This window comes from Vitis vinifera, chromosome 5 (assembly GCF_030704535.1).
Source record: "Vitis vinifera cultivar Pinot Noir 40024 chromosome 5, ASM3070453v1".
NCBI lineage: Eukaryota > Viridiplantae > Streptophyta > Magnoliopsida > Vitales > Vitaceae > Vitis > Vitis vinifera.
The window spans coordinates 1,364,114-1,378,982 of NC_081809.1; the positions used below are offsets into that span (position 1 = coordinate 1,364,114).

At 32.9% G+C, this 14,869-nt stretch overlaps 2 protein-coding genes across 2 annotated transcripts; both read left to right on the forward strand.

Annotated features, from left to right (window-relative positions):
* Positions 1 to 6,788: 6,788 nt before the first annotated feature.
* LOC104879220 (transcription factor UPBEAT1-like) lies at positions 6,789 to 7,124 on the forward strand. Its single transcript, XM_010651293.1, has one exon. It carries the CDS (start codon positions 6,789 to 6,791, stop codon positions 7,122 to 7,124), a length of 336 nt encoding a protein of 111 aa, XP_010649595.1.
* Positions 7,125 to 8,090: 966 nt separating this feature from the next.
* LOC100265427 (prefoldin subunit 3) lies at positions 8,091 to 14,424 on the forward strand. Its single transcript, XM_002279322.5, has 6 exons — positions 8,091 to 8,368; positions 10,714 to 10,771; positions 12,354 to 12,425; positions 13,410 to 13,529; positions 13,620 to 13,721; positions 14,033 to 14,424. Exons 1-6 carry the CDS (start codon positions 8,232 to 8,234, stop codon positions 14,108 to 14,110), a joined length of 567 nt encoding a protein of 188 aa, XP_002279358.1. The 5' UTR covers positions 8,091 to 8,231; the 3' UTR covers positions 14,111 to 14,424.
* Positions 14,425 to 14,869: the final 445 nt, after the last annotated feature.

Sequence of the window (14,869 nt, forward strand, 5' to 3'; positions counted from 1 at the left end):
TGTGCCTTTTGTCCTAAGCTCCTATCCCACATTTTAATATTCATATTTTAAAATATTTTATTTATACATAAAAAAAAAATATTCATACACTCTTTTTAAGCAATCGTGCGATGCTTGGACAACTCAATTCCGAAAAATAGACGAATTTAATGGTGAAATAAATAAAAGGAAGACTTGGAAGGGAAGGAGAGGGATGTGGGCAAAGATTCTAAAAACATGATGGCACACATATGTAGAAAATCATTAGTCACATGTGGGGTGTCATAGCACAGTCCAACACCAAGATATCCCAACTAACTTTTTTACCACATAAGCAACCGACCCTTCTCCAAGGTCACTTTTTTTTCTTTTTTTTTTTTCTTTTCTTTTTATTATATGGTCTGCCCCCATGTGGATACAACAAAAACCCAAAAAGAAAAGGACACCCATTAAAAAAACTGAATAATTAAGGTAAAGTTTTCTAGGCCACATGGAGGGGTCATGGGGTTGCATTAGACGCCAAAAATTTGAAAATTTAAAGTGAAGGTGGAAAAGGAAAGTTGGTTTAGGTCGCAGCCCCATATGGGGCACCACTAAGTTCACTGCCCCTTGCTCACTGCCTCTTACTTCTATCATCCATGGCGACAAAGAGAGAAATATAAATATTCAATTCAATGGCTTATTCATATCTCTCTATCATGGTTTAGGGCATGTACACCTACAAATGGGTCACTGTCCGTACATATTTTGTAGGAAAGGGGCTTGGGAATATGACCATTTTTCCTTGCAAATTAAAATCGGGTCTTTTATGTTTCAATTTAAAAAAATTCATCATAAATTATTTTATTTTTAAAAATATTTTAAAAAATTGGTCACATTGGTTTCAAACCCTTTTATGGTATTTCATATTAATGAGAGTCAAACTTCTAGGTACCATTCAACATCCCATTCATCACAAACCTATTTCCCTAAACCATTAACTAGGCCAAGCAACATTCTCACAATTTCTTTTTTTTTTTAAAAAGAAAAATGTTTTTCTTTAATGGGTATGAAATTAAAGTTTGGATTATGACTTCTAGTTAAAAAGAAAAAAAAAAAAAAAAGCAATGTTCATAATCTATCTATTTTTGGAGCTTTTTGGATCATCATCATCATCATCCTTGTGGATATTCTCCTACTATATTCTTTCCTTTCATTTAATAAATAAGAAGTGGTGGGTTGCCTAACCTCAACCCTATACATTGTAATTAATAAATTCAAAAAAAAGTACATTTATTATAATCACAAAAAAGTATTCTATGGTACCCATTGTATGCCTCCTCCTTACTATATTGCTTGTCCAAAATAAGTATGATTATAGCCTTTGTTTTTTTCTTTCTCTCAATTTTTTTTTTTTTTTTTCATTTTAAACATTCTCCACCTCGTACTAAATCTACTATGTACTAAAGATAAACAAATAGGTTCAACTTACCCAATGTTGGGAAATGGTCAACCTTTAGATATTTTTTTACTACAAATTAAATATAGAAGCCTCATAATAAGTTGACTTTAATCTTTTAATTGTTTTATTATTCATTTTAAATGCTAATTAAAAAGAGTTTAATTACTAGTAAGCTTTAAGAAGTTTAGAGATTATTATTATTTTTATTAAAGTCAAAGATGGGATTTATTGTAGCTTTACAAATCAAATTTTCAATATTTAAAAAAAAAATTAATCAGAATTAATAACATCGATTTATGTTTGAATCAAAACCAAATTGACTTTTAAATAATGAAAAAATAAATCAAACCAGGTTTATTTAATTAAGCTTGATTTAATTTGGTTTAAATGATTAATTGGATACAGATTAACTTAGTCATAGAGTCTAATTTGCTTTTAAAAATGGTTAAAATCATTTTAGTTCAAATTTTAAAATAGTTTTAAACAAATAAATACATTTAAAGATTAGTTTTACCACAATTTAATTTTATTGACTTACTTTAATGAAATTTACAAAATATATATAATAATAAATATAAAATAAAAAAATCTCTAAGTTGATTTTTTTTCTTTTTATAAAAAAAAGATTAAAATTTGAACTAATAAAATCAATTTTCAAAATTTTCAAATCTAATCAATCTTTATAATTATTGAAAAAACAAAATAAGCCGGTTTTCGTTATTATAAGATTTATCCATATATGATTGGGAAAGAAAGGATACCTTTGGTAAACTATAAATATTTTTAACATATAGTTTTACTTCTTTGGATATTAAAAACCAAAAAAGATTGGAAGTAGTAGTCAATGTCTATATATTATATTCAAACCCCAAGTAAAAACAAAATCAAAGAAAATGAATGGAAATGTTGTTGATTTTCCCACATATGAATGCAGTCATACAGACATAGCCCATCCAACACTACTTTTTACCTTTAAAACCCATAAAGATGGTTCAACAGAAGATGGGGACCAAGATGGAGACCTTAGCCATGATATATGCATATATAAAAATAAGACTCATAATTTGTAATTTTCTCTCCTTTTTGAAGGAACTGTTTTTTCCTTCCTATGTGCAATGCATTTATGTCTCTTATACAAAGCATGTCCCTTTCATTTTCGAGGAGGGACCAATTGAATTACCAGAAGGGAAAGAGAGAAAAGAGATTGAATAATTCAAGGGGACCCCAATGTGGGTGAAAAAATCCCATTCTTCCTATATGTTGGTTTGTCCCTCCAATTAGAGGGACCAACAGTCCCTTTTGGTTTATTGGGGTATGTTGTAGGGACACCAAACCCAATAAATAAATAAATAAAAATAAATGAAGCCCAAATTGATTTTATGGGAAAAACATTTGGTGAATGAGAGTGTGGAAGCATGTTTATTTTTTCCTTTTATATGGATGATTTAATTTTTATTTATTTATTTATTTGATCTATTTTTAGTCAATGAATGACTTGTGGGGTGATCACAAAACAGTAGAAAAATAATAATAAGGGAAAGAAAATTGAGACATCAACCCACATGATTAAAAGAATCGGGACAGTTCTTCCCATGTGAAAAATCATTTTAAATGCTTATGGGGGAAAATGTGAATGGTATGGAGGAGATAGATGCTTACTATGAAAACAATACAATTTGGACCCAACAACAACAATGGAGGTTGAGGTTTACATCATATCTTAATCTTTGGAAGAAATTCTAAAATCTTAACCATTCATACAACAACCATAAATCATGTATGGGAATGTTTTTAGGGTATTAACAGTATATTTTGTGACATTTCACATCGGATAGGGGGAAATTTCCTAACGCTATATATGTAGAGACTGTTTTTAACCAAGTAGACATGTTTTAAAGTCATGAAGGTTTTTTTGGGTTCAAAGCGGACAATATCTACATAATTAAAGTAAGTCATTATAAATGATATCAGAGCCGATCCCCGACCTTGGTGTGGGGGTTTGTTTGATGTGTCTTAAAACCGTGAGGGTCTATTTGGGTCCAAAGTGGATCTACATGATTAGGAGTAGGTCGTTACATATTTACTTTGTAAAAAGTGTTGAATAAATGAATAAAAAAAATTAAATAATTTTAAATATTAAACCTTTGTTTAGTTCTTAATAAATTTAAGGGAATAGGGAAAGGAAAAAAAATAAAGAAAAATAAAAATATATATATTTAATATTAATAAATTATTTTTATATGGTTATTTAAACTTATTTTTAAATTTTTTTATTATATTTAAAAATATATAGGTTTTTAACTTTTTTTTTTTTATAAAAAATATATATATATATATATATATATATATATTAAAGATATATTTTTCCATTTTATTTTATCACTTTCCAAGAAACAAATATAGTCTAACAAAAAAAGTAAAAAGATTTCCTTATTGTTTTTGTTGGAAAAGGTTTTAAAAAGGTGTAACTTTCATTCATTTAATTCTTTCCCCTCAATTTTTTCATCCACAATCAAACAAAAGAATTTTTAAAAAATTTTCTCTCTTTTTCTTTATTAATTTTTAAAATTTTCTTTCCACCAAAATTATGGGAGTCAAACATGATAAATCATAATTTTATATTAATATAATAAAATATTCATTAAATATAAAATAATTTCGTGCATAAATTCAAAAAGGAATTTTTAGAGGAAGTAATATTTTCCTTATTTCTATGCCAACGTCTTTTTTCTTCAAATCATAACGTACTTTTAATAAAACTATTTACAAAACCTCTTAACAAAAAAAAAAAAAAAACCGTTTTGACAAAATTCAAAGCCTTCCCCACTTTTGAAGGTGATCTATTTACTTTTTGTCTACCAAGAAATATTTTTTGATTAAAATTTAAAAATCTTTAATATCTTTATTTTTTATAAAAATATTTCCAAAACACCATCCATTTCTATTTCTACCCTTCTTAGATGAAAAAAAGGAAATCTCAAATATGCCCCTCATCATCTTTAGGTAAATTTTAAGATAGTGGCTAGAAATCCCTTCCTACTTCTCACTTCTACACGGTATAATTAATTGTCGGCAACAACATAAAAAATTATATAAGAATATATATATATATATATTAAAAAATAAAAAAAAAGCCCACGTGGGCTTAGAGGAATAATATCTTAACTAATTTATGTGCTTATGCTAAATAATTTCTTTGTTGTTGTCATGTCCATCCACTCCATGGGTGTTTTCTCCTCTTGTCCTTTGGCTGCTCTAGCCCTTTGTTAGGATTCTCCTTCCTAGTATTTGATTATTTGATTGGCTTTTGAAGCTATGCCATATATTTGTTTTTACTATATAGTTTTGGATAATTTAATATTAGTATTAATCCCATTTTTCATTCATTTGTCACTTAATTATGACTCAAATCTCAATCAATCGATCATTGCAAGTCCTTTTTCTTAATAAAGGGGTTTGAATGTTCTTTTGTAATTTTCTAATTAATATATTTGTAATTATTATAACCTATGTTGTCATACCTTAAAAATAAGGTATAAATTGATGTTGAATACATGACTTCCATTAGCACAAATTTTTGTAAATTTAATTTTTTTTTAAAAAAAAAATTCTAAAATTTTTCGTATTGTATAAAAACAAGTTTAAAATAATTTTTTTTTTTTATTATTATTTTTTTTTTGTATTGGTTATAAACTTCGTACTACTCCATGGCCAGAATAATTGGACCAAACCCTTTAATATAAACCTTCAAAATGGAGCTGAAACGCACAAAATGGAAGGTTGGATTTAGCCCAAATAGAACCGGGCTGGGCCCGACGCTTGGCTGGTGGCTAGGAATTAGTTTTATAGCTAAAACTAAAGCAAGCAGAAAAATAAGCCCAAAAATTAATCAACCCACTAAATCTGGATTATTTTAACCCCAACTACTCAGCCCCAAGCCCATATGCACCATGCAAAGCCAAGAAAGTTTAGAAATTTTTTGCTTAAAAACAAAAAATAATTGTTTTTGGACATCTATGTCCTAATATTTACCCCGAGAAATGCTTCTAAAACCTTTAATTTTGTTTGGATAGGAGGAAAAAAAATGAAAAAATCTATCTTTTTTTGTATGGCCTACCATCATTAAAGAAAAAATACAAAGAAAAATTAAGTAAAATGACAATAAAAATTTACATTTTTAAACTAAAAAGAAAAAGATAATAAATAAATTTAGAGAATCACACGAGAAAATTAAACAAAATTTAAATTTTTCTTTAATTTTTCTCCTTATTAGCTTTCTTTCCATCACACTTCCCTTTATATCAAGAACTCAATGGCATGCTTCCATGAAGAAAACAACACAAATTTTGATATGGGTCGGTCTTGAACCATTAAATTAAGGCTTAGGGAGCCTAAGCCATTTGCATTTGGTTAATAAATACACATTATAAAGCAGTGTTGTGGTAGCTCAAGGCACAAGAACGGAATCATATGGACCAAATGCATTAATATAAGAAGATTCTACGCCATAATCCATGTGCCTAGCCGCTAATGACTCTTATGAACTGTCACATTGTTTGGTCGATGGGAAAATACTAATAAAGGAAACCATGAGTAGTAAGCCTAGGCAGCAAAGTAGAGGAGGGGGTGTCCCATTAACTCCAAACCATGCATTGAACCAGACACGTTAGGACATGGCTCATAAACATTGTTTGGACGGCTAGAATTCGATTCACCAACCTTGAGAAAAATAAAAGAAAATCATTATATTGGAAAACCCAACATGAGAATCTAAGGTTAGAGCATTGAGAAAAGTACATAGTCAGCAGCATACAATTATTTTTCAAGTGGGAAACATGGGGATGATGATTGTGAACCCTAGATGTTCCCATTGATTGAGCTGGAGGAGGTAGATGAAGGACCCAGATGGGGATTTGAATATTCATTGAATTTGGAAAGAAGAAGAAGGAGAAGAAGAGAAAAAAAGGAATAATCCAGGGTGTTTTGATGAGATGAGGATAAAGAAAGGAAGGGAATAGGAAGTTGGGTGTGTTCTTGAGGAATCATGTGAGAGCATGTGGGTTTTGAGTTGTAGGACATGGCCAAAACACGAAGCAAAGGTTTAGGGCACTTGGGTCTCCCACATTCATTTATCCCCATTCTTTTGGAATTCTTCTTGTAGGGTCTCCCTTGCCTCTTACACCATATTATCCACATCAACCCATTTCCCAAGTCCCAACAACTTATAAAGACCCCTTCTATCTGCCCCTTTTCTCTTGGCAGCTTTTCTATTTCGGTTTTCGTAGTTTCCCACTTTCTCCCCTTTTTAAGGGCTTAAGGCAACTGGGGTCTTAGGTCTTAACTCATAACTCAATTCCTTGGTCACTTCATGGGGGCTTCTCCAAATCCACCCGCTAGTGCCCGTGATTTGAAGGGCATGGTCCTTCAAAACAGGGCAAAGAGAAGGCAATGGAGGAAGAGAAGCATTCGAGGTGGCACTCAGAGGAGGATCTTGCTGAAGAGGAGGGCAGTTCTAGAAGGTTCTAGGAGGCTCAGAAGTGATGGGGTAATGAGAAGGGTGAGAACCCTCAAAAGTCTTGTCCCAAATGGCGAATCCATGGGCTTGGACGGCCTCTTCGCAGAGACAGCTTATTACATCATGTGGTTGCAAATGAGGGTGAAGGTTATGAAGACCATGGTCAACTCTTTATCAACTTGTGATTGAGCAAATAATCTCATATATTTTCCTTGGAAAGGTTGAGTTTCATTCAATTCAACTCTTTCTAAGCCCATATTTCATGTAATATTTTAGTGTACAAAGTGAAGTGGGATATATTCCTATGTACCCATTTCGAGTTTCAAGCCACTATTTACTCTATGGTCTGTCTGTATTTCAGTTTCAGAGAAAAAATTAATAATAATAGTAATAAAAATAAGTGGATTACTACTTAGAAATCTCTAGGACTAATAGCTTGAATTTGATTGCCATCTTGTTGAAAATTTTGCATTAAGGTAAAGACTTGAAAATCAAGGATTCTGGCCCTTGGGCCTCTCCAGTTTGCTACACCTTGGGCCAAGACTTGTTATAGAACTTATATTCAGTTATTGGGCTAAACGAACCTATTAATTGGGCCAGGGCCCAATTTTATGGACTCTCATGCCTTTCTCCTCATTAGGGATAGGGCTGCTACTTGGGCTGGTTCATGACTAACTCGAACCCGACCTAGCCCAACTTTTAACAAAATATGCTCAGTCCAAACACGATTCAACTCATTTTTGTTGAGTTCGGATTAATTGAATTAGATTTGGTTGATCAATTTTTATGATTTAAAATTTATCAATATTGTTTTTAATTTTTTTTCTATATATTTATATCAAATTTCAAGATAATAACAATATATATATATATATATATATATATATATATATATATATATGATATAATTATAATTTAATATTTGAAACTAATTAATTTAAAAAAATTGGGTGTGAGAAGTTTTGAAGACGAAATTGAGATGAATAATTGATGGTTATGACTAAAAAGGGTATAAATTTACTTTCAATGCAGAACAAAGTAATTTCATTTAGCTTATTATGTTAAGTTAATTTTAATTTCAAGTAAAATTATTGAATTTTTTTTGCCACAACCCAAAGCGACGTCGTGCCGAATAATAAGAGAAGACTGAGAAACGACGTCGTTCTCGGCTTCTTGTTACACATCTCGCCCTCGCGGCATCTCTTCCCCTAAACCCAAAAACACACTCGAGACTAGAGAGGGAGAATCGCGAGTCTACCATCTCTCTCTCTCTCTCGTGGGATCGTTCTGGCGACAATGGCTTCATCATCATCATCTCCTGCAGTTACTGAGCGACGAGGCATTCCAGGAGCTTCCTTTGTACACGATGTTCAAACCTATCTTACTGAATCAGGCCTCGATTGTAACTCTGCCCTCGCTTTTCTTCAAGAGAGGTCACCTCTTTCTTTCTCATCTCTCACTTCGCTTCATTCTATGTAATCTCTCGCCTATGAATCTAGGATCAAAATCTGACCTTTGATTGAATTTTGATGACACTCTTCAATAGCTTTCGACATCCCTTTTGACTCTTTCAATGATATAAATTTAGTTTTTCTTCTCTCTGATCTAAATTGGTTGTTACCAGTACATGATCTTGCTCCATATTTGAGATGTAAAGGCTTGGCGTTGTGTTTGGTTGCCGAGAAAGGGAAGGAAAAGAAATTGTAGTCTTCTAACCTCATGTTTTTCTTAAATTAGGAGTTGTGGAACTAGAACCCTCGTTCAATCTAAAAAATCATTCCCTTTCTCGGTATTCTCTGTAACCAAAACGAATGGTCAGATGTGAGCATGCTCGTACTTGTTGTATCTGGTATTCTGACTCTTTATTTTGTAAGATGAAGTCTCTGAAATGCAAATTTTTGGGGTGGGACATTGTTGAGTTAGGTTGAGTCCAGGACACTTCGATGTAATGGTTAAATTTCGAGTGATGTTGCTGTTGCAATTATATTTTGGAAGTTTAGAGATGTCTAAAAGAAAATTATCAATTTTAGGTCTATTAGGTTTTCAATTTTGGTTTGGTTAATATAATGATATTCTTGATAAGAATGAAATCAGGTTAGGAATGTCTTGAGAACTACCACAAAACTCCAAATTCTCGAATCTGAAATCTTCTGAAGTGAAAAGAAAAACAAAAATAAAAGGGTAGTCCTTTTGTAAATGTAGCTCTACCTCTCATTACCAGGGTTCCTACAAAAGTTTGGGTCTTGTAGGTCTTCTTTTGTCAGGGTCTTGTAGGTCTCAATTCAAGTTATTGACACTCATGACAGCAAGAAAAATATTAAGAACCTTAATATTTTTTAGGGTTCCTAAGAACCTTCCATTCTTGGCATCCATACTCCTTGATAGAACATTAGAAACTTTTCCATTCAGTGGAATGGTTGAAGTGCATAGGTTGAGGATTTTACTAGAATTAGCTGCATGGGCTATGATTATTCAGAAATTTCTGTGGATAACGATTTAAAAGCAATATTGATTATGATATGGGGTAATGCCCTTAACTTTCCTGATATCCTTTTAAAAGGCCTGAATTATTTCTTGAGAAAAACATTCAGCATCAGGCTTGCTAATGTGGAATTTTATTTTAAAAATTTGTGATACAAAATATGATACAGTTCTATGCATCATCTCTTAAGAGTATCTTAAGGTACATGACACAATATATATATATATATATATATAATATACTATATCTCTGATATCTGCACCCTTGATTCTTTTTAAATTGTTTTAGGAAAAGTGAAGTTCCGAAGCCTTTTTTTTTTTTTTTTCCTTTTTGTGGCACTTAGAAAGGCCATTTTGTACTTTCACTTTCTTTTTTGAAAAAATTGTTTCTTTTTAGGCTCTTTCCCATATCAGAGGACGGAAGGATAATGATGAACGTTGAAAGTTATAACTTTGAATATGCCACATAGACACATTTCTGTACAGGCAAACATGCCACATGGATGCATTTCTGTTATAGAATGTGTTTGGTAGTGTTTCTATTGGAAGTGTTTTCTCTAAAAGTGTTTTTAAGAGAATCGTCTATCAATTGTTTCTCTAGAAGACACTATAAGTGATTTTAAAATTTTTTTAAAGTGTTGTCCAAATTTTGCCAAACACCTAATTTTTTTTCAAGAACACTTTTTAGGCTAAAAACGCTTCCTAGAATCACTGTCAAATAGACTTATAAGCAAACATGCCAAATATGCGCACATAGGTCTATAGAAATAGGTAGCTAACTTTGTATATTGGTTATATTGCTTGATATTTCTTGCATGCTTTATTGAAACATAAGAGAATGGCAAATAATATGATTAGTGTATTTACAACCATACATGTAGGTTAGCTTTATTGCATTAATCCGTGTTCTGTTGTAAGCTATATTGCTAGCTATTACACTGTAATATGACTTATTTGCTTGTAGTTTATTCGTTTGTCATGAAATTTCATAACTCTTACAAGTTCTCAAGTGATAAGATTTATAAAATATTTGCTCATCATTCTTTGTGCCTTGATCTTACTCACTGCTGATTGTCCACATTTCATTGATATTCTTTATCATGGTCTGAACCATCTAAATTAAGGGTTCATTAATGTTCAACTAGAAGAGCAGCGCTAATCTCATGCTTTTGTAAAAGAACTAATTCCGAATGATTCAACCATGCATGGAACCATATTCAGAGTATTTCACCATAAGTTTGTTTCTGAATTTATTTAAAGATTTTTTAACTTATCTTGGTTCCCTGATCTTGTGCAGACTTCAGCAATACAAGTTAGTTGAGATGAAACTTCTTGCTCAGCAAAGGGATCTTCAGGTGCTCTTTCATTGAATTTGTGCTTTCTTTATTGTGTCTAATAGTGTCCATGTTTCATTTCTTTGCATGTAATGTATAGAGAAAGCTTTAATCAATTTGACCATTAGTGAGTTAAAGAGAAATTTAATCTTGATTGGAGCTCAAAGTACTCAAATCATAAATTCATAATATCTTATATAAACTATACATTAATGGTGTGTGAATGGGTTCTTTCAATTGTACTTGTTTGTTTCGATTTGTGGGCATTTACAGGACAATTGCACCTAGACACATACAGATTGTTGGACATGGCAACTTTTTATAATATAGAGTCTGTTGTTTCTGTGGAAGAATCATGGTCAGTGCTTCTGGTAGTAAAGTCAAAATAGTTTGACTCTAAGCCATAGTACAGCTAATTCTTGGGCATCATTCTTCAAAAATTCTTAATAATGAAGAAGCAAGAAGGTAATAACCTGAGCTTGATGCTTTGCCAGACTTAATTTTGTGATAAGTTGTAGAGCCCATTGGCAATTTTCTATAAGTTTCTTCTTTATCTATAAAAGAAATTAGGAGCTGTGTACCCCTTGAATTTAATTTTTTTTTTTTTAAAAAGAAAAAGAAAATTTTGGAGATTGACTGCAAAATTTTGAGCAAATGCATAATGCCTAGAGCTAGGTGGAGCCCAAGTAAGGTTCTTTGGGTAATGGAATCCAACTATTGTGATTGACTCCTCATCATGGACTTGGGGTGGCAGTGTGTCACTACTCAGGTAATCCAGTGGTCTCACCCCTAGTCGGTGGGCAAGGATAAGGGGCAGATTTGGGACAAAACATTCTATCCCTTGGCAGTCTCCAGACAAGATTATTACATATGAAGCATCCTTGATAGGGTTGGGACCATTGTATCTCCAACCCTTCCTGTTGCCATCCCTACAAGGGACTAAGCAAAGCGCAAACTTCATAACAAAGTCCCTACATAAATATTCTGTATCTACTTGTTATTTTGCCCATTCTGAAAGTATACTTAGGCAGTCACATTTTTTTTTTTATATATTCAGACTTCTGTTGAACAACTCATGTATCATGTCAAAAGGTGTTCAACACACTAATTATTGATGACTGGAAGCTGGTCAATATACTCAGCCATCCAGTCACATTGTAATATGTTAAAATTTGCATAAAGGTTGAATGTAATTGACAGCTGGATAATTGCAGTGCAACGTAGAGAGTTTGCACCATAAGTTGACCCCATTTTATGGCAGCATTGGGAATAATATCCTCCAATTCTTTCCCCAATTTGTAACATTTAACTTACTTCGTTCTTTCTTATTTTGAAATCATAGTTTAAGTTATTGCTAATTTTCAAATTCTATGCTAAACATATTTTGGAGACTTTTTATTCCTAACCATGGATTCTTAATGTAACCCACATTTGTATATATTTTTTTTGTTTGTGGTTAAATTTTAATATACAAGCCCTGATCAAGATTTGACCTTGTGGAATCAACTCACTCATAATAATCAAGTTTGTGTTAGTTACTTTTTACATTTTGTTTTCTTCTGCAACAAGTTTGACTCACTTTCTTGTTTCTTGTGGATGTCAGGCAAAGATCCCAGACATTGAAAAGTGCTTAGATGTAGTTGCCACTTTGGAAGCTAAGAAGGGTACTGGTGAGGTTCGTCATTTGTAATGTTATGCATTTGTGCCATTATGTTGTAGTTTAGTAGGTTATACTTTTCAAGCTCTTGATTTGGATACTCAAGCGTAACTGGGTAATAATATTAGTTTGTACCCCTTTGGGACAGTGATTCATTAGTGGTAGAACAAAGAGCATAAGTTCTGTGGCTTGTTTTCTATGGTTGCATATTAATTTGATGCAGAGGAATCACTTTGACTCATGGATTTGCTGCACTTGAATCCATGGAATTAGTTTATGAAATGGTTATGAACTTAACTTTAATGTGAGAAGGATTAAATCTACCTGAACTTCGCAAAGTTGCCGATAGAACTTTATTCCAATATGAATGGAGAAACTTGACTTTAAATTTAAATATGTTAAACCTGGTTGTTATGCTCAAGTAATGAAACTTGTCTGATGGCTGGATGACTCCATTATCTAGTGCTGATGTTAAATGTGAAAGCATAGCTTCACCACATGACATTAGTCTAATCAATCTTTTTACATTTGGCTTGCAAGATGTTGATATCTATAAAGCTGTCATAACCCATATAAAATCTTTTTCACCCACATTAGCTTAAAAGGAGCTGTAGTTTTTCTTGGTCACAATAATATGCAACAGAACCACAACAAACCTGCTTATACTGTGATGTGATAGTGATAAAGATAGTATATGTCTACCTGACAAACATTTACCAGACAGGTCTTCCACAACCGGAACAATATCTGATTCTTGCAAGTTGAATTCTGAGACCTACTTTATTGTCAATCGTGCACCGATGAATGTCTTAAGAGGTGCCTTGTTCCTTATGCCCCATCTTTTGTGTGAAGGAAACAACTGACACCTGCCTACGGTGGCACGTCATGTCTTTTTTAGAAATCTGAATTCCACATCCTTTCTTGGGGATCATGTCGAGATCTAAACGGTACAATAAGGTATAATAGTTTTATGTTTTTCATTTCCCTGTCTTTTATGTGCAGCCGCTTATAGCTGATTTTGAAGTCTCCGAAGGCATATATTCCCGGGCTCGGATTGAGGATACTGATTCAGTTTGTTTATGGTTGGGAGCAAATGTTATGTTGGAGTACTCATGTGAAGAGGTTTGCTACTTGTGAATACCAATGCTGTTTATGTGGCCTTTATGTATTAAGATCACATGCATAATTCTTGCATAACTTTTTTTGGTGCAGGCCACTGCTCTTCTCCAAAAAAATTTGGAAAACGCTAAAGCCAGTCTGGAAGTTCTTGTTACTGACCTACAGTTCTTAAGGGATCAAGTGACAATTACCCAGGTACTGTTGACATACATGCCAAATTCTTTAATCATTCCCCTAGAAGTGCTAATTACATGAATTCAAGCTAGTCTGAAAGTACAGATGATTCTTCTGCATCTTGCATTGATGTCAATAAAAACAGTATAGCCATCAAAGCAATTCCGAGCACAAGGGATAATAACCTTTTAAGTTTGTATATTGTGTAGCCAATTAACTCTTGAATATAGGAAGTCTATAGATCTTATGATCGGTGTTCAATATAGGAACCTGATTCACTTCTAAACATGCTTGAGCTCCTATTAATCCTTCTCTTAACTGTTATTGAGCAGGTCACAATTGCTCGTGTGTATAACTGGGATGTTCATCAGCGGAGAATTCGGCAAGCTGCTGCTGCTCAAGACTCTTGAGGAAATTCTCATAACCACCCGGATTAAGAGGTGCGAGAATTTGCTTTTAAGACTATGTTTCAGATCTTTCTCGCTACTTCCTTAAGGGAACGGAATGTCTTTTTCTCCCATTAATTAAATGTTTTACAAAATAGATCGTCCCCTGTCCCTTATTCATGCTTCTGATTCCAGATCATGGTTCCTTGAAAAGCGTTTGTTGGTGAAGTAAGAATGTGATATTTCTAGGACCAGTTTTGATAGATGTTGTGATTTTGGAGCTTCAGCTGTAACATCTGTATGATTATAAAAATTGCTGCAATTTTACTTTTGTGTCATTTCTCCATTACTTGTTTCCATTATAGTATTCAAAAAGAATCCCAAAATCATCCCACTGGTGGTAAACTTTGAAAACTTGGATTAATGGCGGAAATGATAGGACCCACAGAAGCTTCCATCTAAGAGTCATTCGTCGGCCAACGCCCAGTCTGTGAAGCTGCACGGCCCTTTCGTCTGTAATTATGTCAGCAGACTCAGCACCATCTTATCCTTCCCGCAAAGGGGGTCGTGTTTTCGGGTTTTTAGTATTAAAATATCACAGTTTTGAGTCATAAATGACATGATATCGTCCTTAATCCACGACTTAGTCAATTAATGGAATGATACCGTTTTTGAAGACCAACCCCATTGGTGGTGAAGGGTGGCTTGTGAAGTAAGAAATTCACCCAACAGCTGGGAAGTCACCGATGGCATAATTCTACTGCAACATTTCTATTCGACTCG